The sequence below is a fragment of the Podarcis filfolensis genome, assembly GCF_964270895.1.
Source record: "Podarcis filfolensis genome assembly, chromosome: 5".
NCBI classification, from domain to species: Eukaryota; Metazoa; Chordata; class Lepidosauria; order Squamata; family Lacertidae; genus Podarcis; species Podarcis filfolensis.
The window spans coordinates 5,777,924-5,795,332 of record NC_139608.1 but is presented as its reverse complement, the minus strand read 5'-3'; the positions used below and the strand labels follow the sequence as shown (position 1 = coordinate 5,795,332).

Here is a 17,409-nt window from a genome sequence, read left to right as displayed (position 1 = left end):
CAAGCACCCCTTCGTCATTTCTACGCCCCAGCCCAGAGGATGATATTCCACCCGCTGGGTGTTTATGCAAAGCTATGAAGCCACTCAAGAATGGCTTTTTAAAGGGCAGGGTTCACCTAACCATCCCCTTGAGCACAAACCCTGAGCAAGGACTTATACTTGCACAACAAGGTTCCCCCCTCCCTCGCCTCCCTCCACACCCCTGAAATTGGCTCTGGGGGCATCTGGAGAACCTCAGGAACAGTGCATGTGGGGGATCGTTCCATCTGGCAAGCTGAAATGCCTGTGGAGATGAACAATTGGAAGAACGCAGTGCTGAACCCCACCCCACCCTTGCTCAGTCTTCCAAGGATTATGTACTGCAAGATGCTCTCAGCTGAACTTTGGACACCACAACAAGTATTAGGAAAGGAAACTGTCACCCGGGAGTGCAGGATCCTGCCTATGGAAGGCACTGGCATGGCCTCCCAAGTAGGACATGTTCCTAGGAGGTCTTCTCGGTGGCTGCCCCCAGCCTTTGGAACTCCCTCCCTCGAGAAGCTAGATTGGCTTCCTCCTTGTTGTTCTTCCACCGGCAGGTGAAGACTTTCTTGTTCCCACCGGCTTTTGGGGACTGCCTGCTTTAAATTAAAGGGCTGGTGCCATGCTGTTTTATTGTGATTATCTGTATGGTTTTAATAGATTTTATATGTGTATATAGTTTTAAATGCATCAATGTTTAGGTGCTCCTTAATAATAGTCCCCCCCCTATATTTTTAGCAGTTCTTATTTTTCTCTCTAAAATAAGATACTCCTGCCTTGATTCCCATCATGGGAAAAGGTGTATAAATATATATATAACTATAAATAAAATAGTAAGAATAAGAATCCTGTATCTGGCTGCTGGCCGTGCCATATGGAGGAAGCCTGAACACGGAACAAGTCAATCATATGCAAGGCTAAGGAAAGCTGCTGCCTCTTCTGCCTTCTTGCCCAGCCCCTGATCATTCCAAGGGCATCTGTACAGGACAAGAAGCTGGTGGGGAGGGCCCACAATCAACAGCCCACTTTTCTGTGGCTGTGACATTCCACCAACAGGCGCCTGTTCAAACCCACTATGTCCAAGTGCCGTTTGTTCTTACCCCAAAGACTCTGCCTTTGCTCCACTTGGTCTACGTCATTCTCATCATCTGCTTTCCAGAGATAGCCTCTCCCCTCTGAGCCAACGTCCGCTATATTGTAGCCTAGAGTAGGGGGAAAGGAAGCAACGTTGGCTTGATTTCAACCACTAACCACTTCTCAAGAAAACGGGCTGGGTTAAGAAAAGGAGGCAGCCAGCATGACACCCCCCCCACCCCCCGAATAGATGTGGCCCAAACAGTGCGTGATGACCTGTAGATCAAGGCTGGCAGCCTGTGTTCAATATTGAACATGTTTAGCATGTTTATACATGTTTAACATGGTATTTCCCTGTGTGTATCTCTTCCCTGGACAGTCATCTTTCTTTTCAAATCATTCTCTAAAACACAGCATCAGATTATTTCCATGTTATCAAAAACCAACCAACCAACAACAACAACAACAACAATGCAGAGTTAACAGTGGGCTCTCCCTTTTAAGAAGGTTCAAGCTATTGCTTCTTTATGTAGCTCACAGTTAAACCTATGGAACCTAGCCCACAGGAGGCAGTGATGGTTACCAACTTGGTTGGATTTAAAAGATAAGGTGCATTCATGAAGGATAAGGCTATCTGTGGCTACTAGCCATGATGGCCACACTCTGCCTCCATGGTCAGAGGCAGTAACGCTTCTGAATACCAGTTGCTGGAAGCCACAGGAGGGGAGACAGCTCTTGTGCTTGGGTCCTGCTTGGTCCAGCAGTTCTTCTTATGTTCTCCAGCAGTTAAGCCCCAATTGCAATTTTCAAGATGCAGAAATTAAGGCTGGCAAAACCATGGCTGAGCTTGGATTTGAACCTAAGATCAGCTTGATATGCACCACCTAACAGGAGGAGCTGAAGTCTCTGTCCTCTCCTGCATCTCCTCCCTACTGCTCCCCTAGGGACAGGTCCCTAGGCCACTTGCTTAACCACCAGTACTTGCACATTATCTAATTTTCCAAACTGAACAAGCACAAGGCTCTGTAAAAGCCACCATGAATACAAGGCACCCACACTTTGTTTGCCAGCAATTCCAGACAGAATTGCTCACATACCTTTTAGCTTCACGTTGATCTCTTCTTTGTTCACACCCGAATCATCACTGAACTGGTCGTCATCCTCCTCCTCTTCATCCGTGGGATGCAGAGAGATGACGGTGCCTTCTTTGAGGACCATGTCAGGTCCCACCACCACCTGGAAATGAAGCAATGTTTCCAACTATGCCAGGAATACCTGGTGCTTTGACTCCTCCGGGAGAAAAAGGCACCTGCAAAACCCAGTCCCAGAATTACAGAGCGTTCATGCAGGCAGATGGTCCAAGCAACAAATCCAAGCGCCTGCGGAAGGGTCTGTGGTCAAAGCCGCCAGCAATTCTCATCTTGGCCATCACACTCTTGCTTTAAAGCAAAGCTGATAGCTGCTCAACATGCCTTGCAATCTTTACGTCGCAAGGACCCCCCTAGAGCAAGTCATCATTATCCCCATTTCGCAGATTGGCAGCAGAGGCTGGGTCAGTGATTAGCCTAGGGCATTCATCAAGCCGCCCAATGTGGCTGGGGCAACCCTAGTCAGAAGGGCAGGGTACAAATAATAAAACGTTGTTGTTGTTGCTGCTGAGCAAGTCTTCAGCCAGAATTTTAATTCTGAAACGGCGTCTTGGGGACAAAGGGCCAGAAATTTGTCCACCGACCTATCACAAGTCCAAGGGCAGAGCAACAGCTCTTCAAACTCACCTGGGAAGTGAGGACGCAGCGAGGATTCAAGGTTACCCCCTTCTTCACTTCGGCCTCATCACAAACTATAGACTGTTGGATTCGTACATGGTCCCCTACATGGACGCCGTTCCACAGGAACGCCCTGTCCAAAATGACCTCATCCCCTGCCAATCAAACAAAAGGACGTGAAACAGAACTGTCATCTTACACTACACAGTTACCCATTATGCAGCAGAAACACTCAATGTGCTAGCTAACCCTACAGATGCTCCATGCAAGAACCTGGGATGGCCAATATATACCCTGACTCATCCTAGCCCTCCTTTGTCACAGCTTCCCCAATTTCCTACCTCTCCCCCTCACCCATCCTTCTCTTGCAGATGGTAAGATATGCCACCTTCCATGTTCTGAGCAGAACCTAGCATGCTGTGACAGCTCTGAGCCAGTCTCCAGTGTTGGGAAGCTGGCGCTCAAGAACGAGAGGTAGCAGCAGGTCTTTTATGTGGGGAAAACTCAAGGAGCAAAAGAAGAAAGACTCAAGCTTAACTCAATGGGTCAACCCCAGGAAGTCTGAGCCTGAACCAACCCAGGTCATGCAATGCACTCCAACCCAGCTGTGACAGCTTGCAATCCAGAACAGATTGTCAAAGCCTATGCTACACTGTCTGAGTAGCAGAACCAATTCCCTGAGACAGAGATGGATAATTCTGCCCCTTCCGATGTAACTTCACCTCCCCCATTTGTCTCTTGGTGGCTATTTATCATTTCTTCTATCAGAACTCCTGCTCCTTCAACCACAAAACGGTGCGGACTTCTCCACCAACCCATGCACCCTCGCCTAGGGAAGAACTTGCCTATTTTGCAGTTGGGGCCAATAACGCTGTTGGTTATGGAGCATTTCTTGCCAACGGATGTTCCCTGCCCGATGAGGACGTTCTCTTCCAAGACGCTGCCATGGCCCAGGCTCACCCCCGCCCCCCGGTAGATGTTGTGCCGCGAATGCGTGCAACTCTGCGTCTTGTCGTCGGTGAAGTTCATCTCCGGAGTCAACGGGTAAACCCAGCGCTGCAGGACATCAAAGGACACGGACTCGTACATCAGCAAGTTGGACACAGGGGCGCCATACTCTTCGGATGTCACATGCATATGGATCTGGTTGCCCAGGACCTGGAGAAGGGAGAATCACAGAATTGTAGAGTTGGAAGGGGCGCCCAAAGGTCATCTAATCCAACCCACTGCAATGCAGGAATCTCAACTAAAGCGTCCAGGAGAGAGGCACTATTCAGAGATGCTATTCAAAAAACAGCAAGGACAGGCCATGGTCCCCGATTCCCAAGCGAAGGGGCTGATAGTTTGACTCCTGTCCGTGAGTAAGCTGGAATTTGACTCGGATTTTGGATTCTCAAAGACTTCAGCTGCTTGTTGGATTTCTACCCTTCCAGGGGTTTCATTGCACACAGCTATGGCACCCCTGCAAAGCTACTTTCATAGGTCGTCACTCAATAATTAGGCCACATACCAAGCTGAGCATAAGACAACACGTATGTTAAAAAGAGATAAAGAAAAGGTCAGAGATGGTCTTGGCTGTGAGCCCTGGAAGACCTGCTCCCTGCCTTGCAGGCCTTTTCCACTTAGCCTGGGAGGGCCCTAACTGACTCTAGCTACAAAGCTGAAGCTGCCAAACAGAATCCTGAGCTGGGCTGTAGTTGGGAATTTTTTTTGGAAGATGGGGTTGCTGTTGGCTTTTTTGTATCTTTATTTTAGATTTTGTTGTGATTCATATGGAAACATTTCAGTTTGGTTTTGTATTTTTAAATGCTTTATTTATTGTTTAGAACTACTTTTGCTATGTGCATATATATTTTTCTCATGTTGTTAAGCCACCTTCAGCATGGTGGCACATGAAAAGGTGGCATACAAATAAAATTATGTATGTATGTCTGAATAGGCTTGTGCAAAGAAACACGTTTTAAGTGGCTGCCGAAAAGAATACAGTGAAGGTGTGTTCCTGATGTCAAAAGGCAGTGGATGTGCCTCAGCAACCAGCCTGGGACAACAATCTGCCACATTAAGCCAAAACATTGCTCAAATACGACACTAAACATTGAGGCCCCAGCTCCCTGTACTTCCTCCACCCACAAACCCCTTCATCAGTCCTTGACGTTAGCACTGTGCAGCCTCTGGCTCTTCATCCTCTCAGAGCAGCCTCCCATCGCACAAACTTACTTCTTCGTTCACTAGAAGCCCACGCACCAAGTCATCCCGAGTTTGATAATCAAAGTTATCCGTGAATAACTCTGCCACCTGTGAGAAGAGAAGATGCGCAACATAAGGGTAAACAAGCCAGAACAGGAAGTCACAGTTCCAAATAATCCTCTTAAGAAAGCTTTGCATCAAGATGAAGAAAATGCAGTGAATTTCTCTCTCTCTCACACACACACACACCATTATGTGTAACACAAAAGAGATTTAATGCATCCAAGTAGCCACTGATAGCCTTAACCTCCATAGCCTTATGATTACAACCCTTGGGGGATTTCCATTTTAGAGAGAAGGCAACTAAGAGTGGCCAGGCAAAAGTCATATAAAATCATGCATTGTGTGGAAAGAGCAGAGAAATGTTTTTCTCACTCTCCCATAATACTCAGGGCCATGCAATGACGGATGGAAGATTCAGTTTGTTTCACTGCAAAGCAGTCGTTCCTCTAGGCTGAAGAAGTCCTTCTGCATAAACTATTTCCCTAAGCAGCAGACCCCAGCCAGCCCTCAGCATCCAGCTAACACATTGTGCCTTAACGTTGCTAAACACAAAGCAACACTTGAGATGGAGGCCTCTCCAGCAGCAACACTGAGTCTGCTTCTGACACCCACCTGTGGAGAGCAGATGCTGATGTGGCAGTCCAACAAATCATGTCGTATTTGTACTTCTTCAACGTTGCCCTGGAACAGGCTCTAAAAAGGTAAGGACACAGCAAAGGCCTAGTGAGCCTCACACAACAAATTCGATACCAACATCTCTCCGTGCTAACCTAGAGAATCGACAGCAAGAATCTGGCAGGAGGAGTGTCTTGAATGGACCACGTGTGTATGGTGTCACATGAACCAAGCCCAACAACGAGGTCAGGCTAAACCACCTGCAGCAGAAACATTTAGTGCCTGCAGAAACAGTACACAGAATTGAAATCAGGAGCAAACTCCAATACGTTTTCAGCGTTTAATACTTTAATCAATGGATGTTTGCATGTTAATGGCATAACCGTTACCTGCTTTTCTTCTAAGTTTCCTGGTAAAGAATGCTAACATTTCTTTAAAAATCAGTGGTTTTCTGTTCGTGAATGGCCTGTGTGTTGTTCACAACACTACACAGGGAATCTAGAGAGCTCTGCAACACTCCCCTGCGACCCCATTGGTAGGGTGAAATGAGATTTAAAACAATAAGCTTCCAGACAGTATCAAACGTTAGGTGGAGGTGCTCACAAAGGAAAACACATCCTCTATATGAACATATGAAATTGCTTCACACCAAGAGAGCCCAATTTTCTCTGCTCCAAGAGCCAGCAGCTCTGAAGGTTTCAGGCAGAGGTGTTTTTTCAAATTTTATCAGAGCCCAAGATCCTTTGACTTGAAACACCACTGACTCAGTCTAGGACGAGTCCCACCAAAGCTAGGGACGAACATATTTTCCCCGGTTGTATGAGCTTGCCTAGGATTTGAACTGAAAGTGAGGATCATGCACCTAGTTTAAGACTTCCCACACTTTTAAGGCAATGTGTGGAATTCCTTCACAGCAGGAAGTGTAGAACTGAAACTAGGGTGCAGCAAGTTGCCCTTTGCTACAGGGGGAGATGCTCAACTTCCTCACTCATGTCCCCACAATGAACTCAGGAAGAGGATGCACTATTGAATGTCACTGGCATATCTGTCTACACTTGTGCCAGAAACGAAAATAACATCAATTCACAAGCATCCATCATTCAATAAATAATAACAATAACAATAATAATAATAATCTAAACTTCCCCTTCTCTTATCTCACTCTTCTGTCCTCTCCATCCCCCCTTCTTTCTCCCATTATCTGAACGCAACAGCACTCTACCCAACCGTGATTCCCAGCCGTTTGAACTGGTAATCCAAGACACACTGCCTCAGACCATGGAGGCAAAGCCTCATTGTTCCTTTGAGAGGGAAAACCCAAAGCTCTGTGGGTTGCAGCCAGGCGCAAGGTTCCCTACTCCTGTTTTAGGCATGCATACAACATTTTCTTATTCAACCATCAACCAACCCTGCAAGATAAGATGGGAGGTGCACTGAACTGTCTGTGCTCAAAAGTAAGCCGAACCCCAGGTCTTGGAAGGGAACCAGTGATGGATTATCAAGAGAAGAACATAACTGGATGAGGAATTCAATGTCACATTATTAGGACTGTTCCATCACTGCAAGCGATTCTCTCCTCTCCTCCCCCATATGAATTCCCAACACCTCAAAGCTAGTTGGGAAGGGAGACCCCTATTGCACCAACAGGACTCGCTGCGCTGGCTCCCACTCGCACAACTGTTTAGTCCAATCTGATCCTCAGGTTCCTGACAGTTGCTCCCCTATTAACACACCGTAGGGAACCGGAAGCGTTTCAGCCCTTGAGTTCTCTGGTAGTGCAGCACTTGCTTCGTCGCATTGTCCATGGCAAGGATGACGTCATCCTCTTGGCACCTGGAACGGTGGCCTGGTGTGGATTCCTTGAAAATCATTGTCATCACAGACACGTTCTTCTCCAGCTTCCGCCGTAGCCTGTAAAGAGGTGGTCAGGGTGTGGTGAAGGAAGAGAGATTTTAATTTCAGTGACACACACCAGGAGAAAACAGTCAGAGACTCAAGAAAGGCTGCTTCATCTTCCTCCCAGATACCCACCTGTGCTCCTGCAAAGCTGTGGAAATGTTAATATTGGACACCACATCTCCAGAGACAAGGATGAAGTCAGAGCGAACGAGTGACTTGGCATCAACATCCCTCAGCACATCACCAAGTGAGCGGTAGAGGTCTGAAGTCACAAACCGTACAGTATTTGGAGAGGCTGGACGGCACCACTTAGATTTCCTGGCAAAGAAGGCAGATAGAGTGGAATTAAAGGGGACATATGCACACTGTGTATAGTAGATGACGACTCTATGATGTTTTTTTCTGGCATTAGAAGAAACAAAAACCGTATTACAAATCAAATGGCTTGAAGTGTCTTCAGGGAGCAACAAGGAAATACAGTGGTGCCCCGCAAGACAAATGCCTCGCAAAACGAAAAACTCGCAAGACGAAAGGGTTTTTCGGTTTTTGCGTCGCTTCGCTAGACGATTTTCCCTATGGGCTTGCTTCGCAAGACAAAACGTCTTGTGAGTTCTTGCGAGTTTGTTTCCTTTTTCTTAAAGCCGCTAAGCCGCTAATAGCCGCTAAGCCGCTAATAGCCGTGCTTCGCAAGACGAAAAAACCGCAAGACGAAGAGACTCGCGGAACGGATTAATTTCGTCTTGCAAGGCACCACTGTAACCCTAACACCCCCTCCCCCATTGGTTTTAATGAAAATAAGCATCTTTTTCTTGCCACTTTTGTTTTTGTTTTCTGTAAAGATGCCTTGAGCAGCATGTGGCAAGAGAAGGCATCTAATAAATTTAATTAATAATAAAAATGCGGAGGCGGGCTAAAAGATTTCTCCATGCATGGGGGAGCTTTCAAAGAAACACAGAATACTAAAATGCTTCTAGTCATTCTAAGCATTCAGAATAAGGAGTGATATACCGTATTTTTCGCCCTATAGGACGCTCCGTCCCATAGGACGCACCTACTTTTTTGGGCGGGAAATAAAGGAAAAGAATTTTTCCTTTATTTCCCCCCCAAAACCAGGTCGGAGAACAGTGGGATGGCAGCGCTGCGCCTCCCCACTGTCCCCCGAGCTTGTGGGGCTGGCCAATGTCTGCCCGGCGCAAGGGGCGCTCTGCTTCATGGCGCCGTACGCGCCGGGCGGCAGGCTGCGGACACCTGCGCGAAGCTCGGGGCGTCCTCCAAAGGGCGCCCCGTGCTCCGCGCTGCAGGCTGCCGCCCGCAAGCCGTGCGCACCCTTGGGGATCTCCCCCCGGGCGCTCAAGGCTTGCGGACACCTGCGCGAAGCACTGGGCGTCCTCCAAAGGGCGCCCCGTGCTCTGCGCTGCAGGCTGCCGTCCGCAAGCCTTGCGCGCCCGGGGGGAGTTCCCCCCGGTGCGCAAGGCTTGCCAACACCTGCGCGAAGCACGGGGCGTCCTCCGAAGGGCGCACCGTGCTCCGCGCTGCAGGCTGCCGCCCGCAAGTCTTGCGCGCCCAGGGGGAGTTCCCTCCGGTGCGCAAGGCTTGCCGACACCTGCGCAAAGCACGGGGCGTCCTCCAAAGGGCGCCCCGTGCTCCGCACTGCAGGCTGCCGCCCGCAAGCCTTGCGCGCCTGGGGGAACTCCCCCCGGGCGTGCAAGGCTTGCAGATAGCTTCCTGGAGCCTGGAGAGGGAGAGGTGTCGGTGCGGACCGACGCCTCTCGCTCTCCAGGCTTCAGTGAAAGCCTGCATTCGCCCCATAGGACGCACACACATTTCCCCTTCATTTTTGGAGGGGAAAAAGTGCGTCCTATAGGGCGAAAAATACGGTAAATCCAAAGACATACATACTTTTAAAAAACCCAAACCAGCATTATAAACCAAAACAACCAAATGAGTCCAACAGAGCAGAGCATAAAGCTACAAGACTGCTTAGCCCACATTTATTATTCTTTATTAGCACTGCTATAAATTTGGAGATCAGGAGCTATTCCAGATTATCCTGGAAAACAGAGATATTGCCTTGTGTGTGAAGTATAAAAGGCACCATCTGTAGGAAACCTCTCATATGTGGGTGTCACCTAACAAAAGAAAGCTGGAAAGAATGAGTTGATTTTTAGGTATCTTTGTATCTTAACTATTCTGTCACCCTAGTGTTTGTATTAAGAGTGTGTACTACAGACTTTGAGGAAAGCAGAGGCAGGTTTAAAATCCCGTTTTCTCTCTTGCTAACAAATCCCTCCCCCCCCCCCAAACATCTCTCTCTGCCTCAGTTCCACCACTTAGCACACTCATACATGGCGCCCAATTCCTAGCAAAGCACAGCATCATCTTGTAGCATATCTGTCCTTGGATGCCACAAACCTATATGCCACTTGAAGCAAGAGGTTATGGGGACAGACCACCTCCGGCCTATAAAAGCCATGCACCCACCATCAGCAGGAATAGCTGCCCTAAGCTAAGGAGGACCAAAAGCAACAAAAATGTGTCTGCTCTTACAGTAAATGTTCCTTGATCTCTGCTGACTTCCAGCAGCAGAAGACGAAGGTTTCCTCCACTCCAGTTGCAGTTAGGAATTCCAGGGTGTAATCTATCATGGCTACATTTGCCAGTGGAATCAGAGCCTACAGGATAAAGAAAAGTCAGTGTCTCCAATACATTGTATTATATTCTATAATTCTGCTAGCAGGAACACACCCTAACGTCTTGTTCAATGTGTGATTGTATTTAATGAAACAGTTTGTGTGTTGTTGTTTTTAAATAGAAGCCATGGGGGGGGGGGAAATAGGAATAGGACCACAGCAAGGAGGGTTAAGTCCTGCCCTCCCACAGCACACCTGACAAAAATCAGCCCCCAAGCTGCTACTGGTGCTAACAGTGCCTTCTCCCCAATGGCAAACTTCAAGGGGTGATATTCATCTGGACAGGGATGTCCAGCACAGAGATACTCCCTGCATGGTCCCAATCCACAGCCACTAGGTTTAAAAAAAAAACCAACCAGACATATTGAATGTAATCATGCATTTAGCATAGTGTGTAATTTGACCTTGAAATTAACAACCCCATACCCTGGGTTTATAGAATTAATGCCCCTGAAACTTGTTAGAATAATGTTTTGATCCTCTTTAACAGCACTGCCGAGTTTCAAAGTTTTATGTTCTTCGGGGACTTAGTTCTGCACGCCATTCCATCTTCCTTCTAGCATTAGCCAATTAAATTTTTAAATTGTGTATGTTACCAAATCTCACCACAAGTAGCCTTCTGAAGATATTAAAACGACAAGCTAAGTTAACAATGAGTTGCAGCTTTTATCAATAGGCCATCTTAATATTTTCATGCCTTAGTCCAGCAATACAACAGAGCCAGCATGATATCCAAATGAGCACATCTTCCATCTCATGTAAAAGGAAGGTGACACGCATCACAGCATAGCAACAGCTATATTGAACCAGGCACTGGGGTACATCTTCACCCATTGCCTCTAATTTTCCATTCTTTTTCAGCCTTGGCTTCACTAATTTAACCCGCCTTAGTTGGTTGGTCTATCAAAGAAATTAAGGCAGCAATCCTATGCACATTTTCCTGGAAGTAAGCCCCAATTAATACAATGGGACAATTAACACAAGTACGCATGCCTAGGATTGCTCTGTTAGGCTGCAAATCTAGGCACATTCCCACGTAACTTGGTGGGAATTGGACCCAAGCAGAAATGCAAAGGACTGCATCACAAAGTATGCTCTCCTACTTTGAAGTTCCACACGCTATTATCTCTGCACACAGGCTCCATTTAACGTGACTCTTCAACAAAGCATACTAACAGCCAATAATACGCGGCCTGGTATGAATTCCTGCTGTGTCATGCTCTCCTATCTCCTATTGCTGATGCAGCAGCCAGCAAATCACATCCTTTTATCTCCTGGTCAATCTTAAGACCAAGCTGCTCGTGATAAATTTAGGGACTGTTCCCGTTCTGTCCTCAACCAGTCTCCCAAAATAAGTGGCAAGATGATGATTGTATTTATATGCTGCCCATCTAACTTGGGTTGCTCCAGCCACTCTCGGCAGCTCCCAATAGAATATTAAAAAAACAATAAAACATCAAACGTTAAAAACATTGCATGTCCAGTTGCCAATCATTTATTTATATACTGCCATTTATCTACTACAGTATCAGGGTGGTATACAAAGATAAAATGGGAAACAGCCGTGCAAAACAATGATTAAAACAACTGGCCACTCAAAAAACAAAAAACCTTCAAGTTGCTACATAGGCCTGTTGGCCTGGGAAAGTCTTCAAAAGTTTCAAAAGTGAGGGTGCCTGCTGAATTTCTGCTGGAAAAGTGTTCCAAGGCACGGGACCACTGAAACTAAATGTCTGACTTCTGTTTGAGGCCAGTAAGGCCTCTGTAGTAGGGGGTAGAATGAACAGCGTTCCTCCAGATTATCCCAGTGAACAAGCTGGGATATAAGGACTTGGGCGATCCCTATGGTACCCAGGACCCAAGTTGTTCATCGGACAACACTAAAGCTACACATCCTCCCAGGCTGCGACAACCTTAAATTTTAGGTAGTAAAAGTACTCTTCTTCCAAGACTGGCTGGCCCATTCAATGCAGGGAAGCAATGCAGTTTTGTGTGGTGGTTTTGCCTCTTTAGCCTCCAGCAAAGCCACAACTCCCTCAAAGCGACACATTACGACAGCAGCTTCCACGTCAGCAAGGTAAAAAGCAAAGCAGCCTCCAAAATACTTGCTGGAGTTCCTTTTTCACTAACCACACTCCAGGTATGTGTTTTATTTTTCCTCACCGTAAAACCTGTTTGAATCATTTCTGCGTATAAACCAATTAACAAGTCAACCTTCCAGAAAACAAAAACAAAAAAACCCACAAGTCAGCCTTCTCACACATTCCCTGCCTCATGGCTTCATTCCACAGAGTCTAGACAGGCGAACCAAGAGAACTTTTGCTAGAAACCTCTGCCTGTAATTTCGTTTCAGCCCAAATTTAGTCTTTCATTCACAGGAAGTACAGGAAACGAGATAGCACAGCCATACTTCGGCTGTTATAATCCCTGATCCCTCCTATTTCCCTTTCCCCCTGGCTCTTACCTTGTGGTGGGAGGGTTCTTGACATATGGCCACATCCTCAAATTTCAGGGAATAAAAGTGCTCTCTTATCACACTGATCAGCCATCTTTCCTTTCTTACACAATGGCACACATTGTTTCCAGGCACACATGACAACAGTAGCTCCAACAGCCAGAACGTTAAACATCATTCAGGCTGCTGGTGCAGATTGTTTCCTAATTTACCACAGCATGGATTTGTAGTTTATTTTTCTTCACTGTAAACTAGTGACTGATGGGAAGTTCCCACATTAAAGTTTTAAGACCTAAGAGGACCTGCATGTCTGAGGTGTACACAAGTGCCTATACATTAGGTGTCTGGCTTGTGCATTTTGCCGAAAGCCAGCTAACTCAATGAACCATGCAGCTTCCAGGAAAACTTCAAAGTGCTAATTGTTAAAAGCCTTAATCGTCTGGACTCAGTAACTTTTAGAAATGCATCTGCCCACACACTCTCCCTTTAAATCAAAAATTGTGGGGGGGGGGGGGAGAGAATCCTTCTCCTGCTTCTCAAGTTAAGACAGGTGACTATATTTAACTGGGCCTTCTCAGTCGTGGCACCCTTCTGTCTGTTCCTGCTCACAGCCTACAAGTTCATCTACGAGAGTTTCTTAAGAGCAATGCTATTGTCTCCATCAGCCCTTGCAAAAAAATTAGTTCATTTCTCTTCCCCCCCATCGTGCCACAAAAACCTGGCAGAAACTTCAGTCTAATCAATTCACTCCAGCTTGCTGCATATGGTATTCTTCTTGTTGGAAATGAGTCCCAAGTTCTCTTTGTATGTTCTTTAACATGCACTCTGCTGAAACTGTTGTATGTGTTCAGTTTTAGCAAACTGTTGCATGTGTTCATTCCAAAACAAGCATGCAATCAAGTAAATGCTGCACATAACTCCTCAGATGACTGCAGGTGTCTCAAAATTGGATAATATTTTTATCAGCCACCAGTAGCAATCACTGTGGACTCCTCTTGCAAGAAAACACGATGAATTCTCCAGCCTACCAAGGAATCTGCTCAAGAGCTGGCTATTTTCACAATAATAGGTGTCTCTTTTTAATAAGCTTTGCCAGCTGTAAACTAATAAATCTCACCAGTAATTAACTCTGTGCAGGCAAGCTGGCTGCTACAAAAACTATCCAGCAAAGCCCGCTTAACAACCAGCAATGACACAGATTACAAGGGCTTCCTAAATACTGGATTCCCCCCCCCTTTTAAAGGCAAGATCAAAGGATGACACATCTTCCACAACAGCTGGTAATTTCAGTGGAAGGCATGCTGTTGTTCATGGATCATATGAATTATCCCAGAGAAGTTAGCTTCTCCATCAACTGACAATATCTAGAAAGGCTTAAGTCTTAGTACTAACCCTTCTATTGCACTGAATATAAGGGATCATGACTTCCCTTACTTTAAAAGATACATGCTAATGTTCTGACAGGTGGAAAGATGACTTAATCTGGCTCACTTTCAGAAAAAAGAACATCTTTCCAGCCCTCAGAAATCATCCCCAAAACATCCCAATACAGAGATTTTTCATTGGCATTTGTGTGTACACAAAATGCTTGCAGTGATGGGTGCAGGGCTCAGAGGCTGAAGGTGAACATCTTAAATATGTCCCTATGACGAGATTCTTGGAACTATCAGTTAAGAAAGGAGTGTACTATGAATGGAGTCTAAAGATACAGTGGAAGTCATCTCTCCAAGAATGGAAGACACAAAGGGTGGAATTCAACATAGCACTAAAGGAAATGTTGTGTCAGTGCTAGGATTTCTCCTTGCACAATAAAACATTCTCTCCATGCACCCCCTAAATCTTTTATGAAGTTCCCCCAACCTTCTGCAGCACATTTGGGGACAATGGGGTGTGTGCATGGGGGCAGGGGGCAAGGAGAAAACAAAAGGTCCATTGCACAAGGGGCTCATTCGGCTTGTGCAATTGTTTAGTTGAAGGTCAGCCATTCTTTTTTATAAGAAAAGAAATAATTTCTGCTGCTTTAACAGCCAACTCATGCAACAGGAGAGGTGAAGCTTTTTCCAAAGATGAACAAAGATCAGTGTTGGGAGGAAGGGGAATGAATTTCAATCACTGAATGACAGCACAATCCAAACTGTGACCAACCACAGGGAAGCTCTATTGAATCCAATGGGGCTTACTCATAGGGTACACACAGGAAGCTGCCTTATACCAAGTCAGACTATTGGTCCATCTAGCTCAGTATTGTCTGCAGTGACTGGCAGGGGATCTCTAGGGTTTCAAACAGGGAACCTCTGCCAACCCTACCTGGAGATGCTACCGGTGATCAGACCTGGGACCTTCTGCTTGCAAGGCAGACACTTTAACTCTCTGGGCTGTGGCTCTTCCCCAAAATGAGCCAGACAACGGGGGTCCACCCAGCTCAATACTGCCTACACTGGCTAGCAGCAGCTCTCCAGGATTTCAGTCAGGAGTCTCTCTCAACTCAGCTGGAGAGGACACTGAAGACTGAACCAGGCCAACGCAGAAGAAAGCTGCAGCCCTTCCACAAACAACACAGGAAGCTGCCTTAGGCCGAGCCACACCTCAAGGCACTGCAATCATCTGCAAGGGATTCCCACACAGCAGGGCTGATGTTGCCATCCTTCACGTAACGTTTGCAGACATCTTTGTAACACAGAGCTGAGTCGGCTTCAGGGACCAAGGTCGCTGGCAGACCAATTCTGCATTACGAAGATGTCTAAATTTGTGACACGAAGGCTGGCAACGTCAACCCCGCTGTGTGGGAGTCCCTTGCAAATGGTCGCAGTGCCTGGAGACTGTCAGTCAGGCAATGCATCCACAGCAGTGACTAGTGGAGGAACAAGAGGAGGAGGAGCGCAGAGAGAAGAAATGCCATGGTGCACCTACATCAGCACAACCAGACGCCTTCATCCACCCCAGCTGCAACAAAACATGTCTCTCCCGCATCTGTCTCTACAGCCGCGGCGGCCGCTGCAACCTTCCTGAGACGGATGCCAGCAGCACTTTCCCAACCTCCCTGGCTGCTGGCTAGAAGTGCCGGCAGCTGTAGTCCGGAGATCTCCTTCCTTGGAGGTTTTAATGTGGAGGTCGGGGGGCCATCTGTCAGGGATCCTTCAGCCAGGATCCGTACCTTGCAAGGGGTTGGAGTAGATGACCCTCGGGTCCCTTCCAACTCTACGGCTCTAAAACACCTGGGCACCCAAGGCTGGTCCACTCAGCTCAGAATGATCATCGCTGACCAGCTGGCGGGTCTCTCCCAGACCTGCCCGGAGATGCCTCTGAGGGTCGAACCTGGGACACGCCCCCCCCCCGCCACCGGCCCTCAGGCGAGGCAGAAGCTCCGGGCGCTTCGCTTCGGTCCGGCGCCTCCGTGAGGGAGGCAAGGCCACGCCGCCCCCCCTGGCCGCCTCACCCGGGGCCGGTCCTTGGAGACGGGGCAGAAGCGGCGGTTGAAGCTGTCGGCGACCAGCACGGCCTGGAGAGGCGGCGGCGGCTCTTCTTGAGGTTCAGCTCCCCGGGAGCCCCCGGACCCGGCTCCACGCTTCCCTGAGGAGGAGCCGCCGACGCGGGCAGCCATCACGCCTCGCTCTCACTCGCTCTCGCTCGCGGCCTCCGTCGGCCCGCCTCTTCCGCTTCCGGAAAGAGCGGGGAAAGGGGTAGGTGGACGGTGCATCAGAATGGACAAAAGACGGAGAGCAAAGACCAGCGCGAGGAGGGGGGGGAGGCGAGGAGTGAGGGACCCGCGCGGCGCATGCGCACGCTCGACTTCGTGTGGCGGCGCGTGGCTCCGGCGCCTTTTTTCCTTTAGCGGCTTGTTCTATGCACAGAAGTTGGGAAGCGATCCTGCACCCATATAAAATGGTTGCTGAGTTCAGAGTAAAATAATAAAAGTTATAATTTTTATTCACAATTTTTATTATTATTACAGTACTATTATTATTATTCCCCACCTGTCTGGCTACCACGCTGGGCGACTTCCAACACATATAAAAACATAATAAAGCATCAATCCTTAAAAACGTCCCGACACAGGGCTGCCTTCAGATGCCTTCCGAAAGTTAAGTAGTTCTTTATCTCCTTGATATCTGATGGGAAGGCATTCCCCAGGGAACACCACACACAATTTTTATTTTTATTCTTTTAAATAAGGATAAATGCATACAATTTTGCCTGCTTGCCTCTCCTCAGACTTGGAGCAGGTCCTGCGTGAGTGCTTTGGTTTGCTGTAACTTATATGCAGAATTCACCATGCGAAAGGCTGGGCTGGATGAATCCCAAACCGGAATTAAGATTGCCGGAAGAAATATCAACAACCTCAGATATGCAGATGACACAACCTCGATGGCAGAAAGTGAGGAGGAATTAAAGAAGCTTTTAAAGAGGGTGAAAGAGGAGAGCGCAAAATACGGTCTGAAGCTCAACATCGAAGAAACGAAGATCATGGCCACTGGACCCATCACCTCCTGGCAAATAGAAGGGGAAGAAATGGAGGCAGTGAGGGATTTTACTTTCTTGGGTTCCATGATCACTGCAGATGGTGACAGCAGTCACAAAATTAAAAGACGCCTGCTTCTTGAGAGAAAAGCAATGACAAACCTAGACAGCATCCTAAAAA

The 17,409-nt window shown here is 47.5% G+C and overlaps 1 protein-coding gene across 1 annotated transcript in view; it reads right to left on the bottom strand.

Annotated features, from left to right (window-relative positions):
- The window catches only part of EIF2B5 (eukaryotic translation initiation factor 2B subunit epsilon), a 28,935-nt gene extending 12,437 nt beyond the window's left edge, over window positions 1-16,498 (bottom strand). The window contains exons 1-10 of the mRNA XM_083612819.1: window positions 16,207-16,498; window positions 10,173-10,297; window positions 7,758-7,943; window positions 7,460-7,637; window positions 5,724-5,804; window positions 5,079-5,156; window positions 3,707-4,019; window positions 2,871-3,016; window positions 2,193-2,331; window positions 1,122-1,223 (exon numbers count right to left, since the gene is read on the bottom strand). Coding sequence (XP_083468945.1) covers window positions 1,122-1,223; window positions 2,193-2,331; window positions 2,871-3,016; window positions 3,707-4,019; window positions 5,079-5,156; window positions 5,724-5,804; window positions 7,460-7,637; window positions 7,758-7,943; window positions 10,173-10,297; window positions 16,207-16,371 — 1,513 coding nt within the window. The 5' untranslated portion in view covers window positions 16,372-16,498. The remainder of the gene's footprint in view (window positions 1-1,121; window positions 1,224-2,192; window positions 2,332-2,870; window positions 3,017-3,706; window positions 4,020-5,078; window positions 5,157-5,723; window positions 5,805-7,459; window positions 7,638-7,757; window positions 7,944-10,172; window positions 10,298-16,206) is intronic.
- Between the last annotated feature and the right edge of the window lie 911 nt (window positions 16,499-17,409).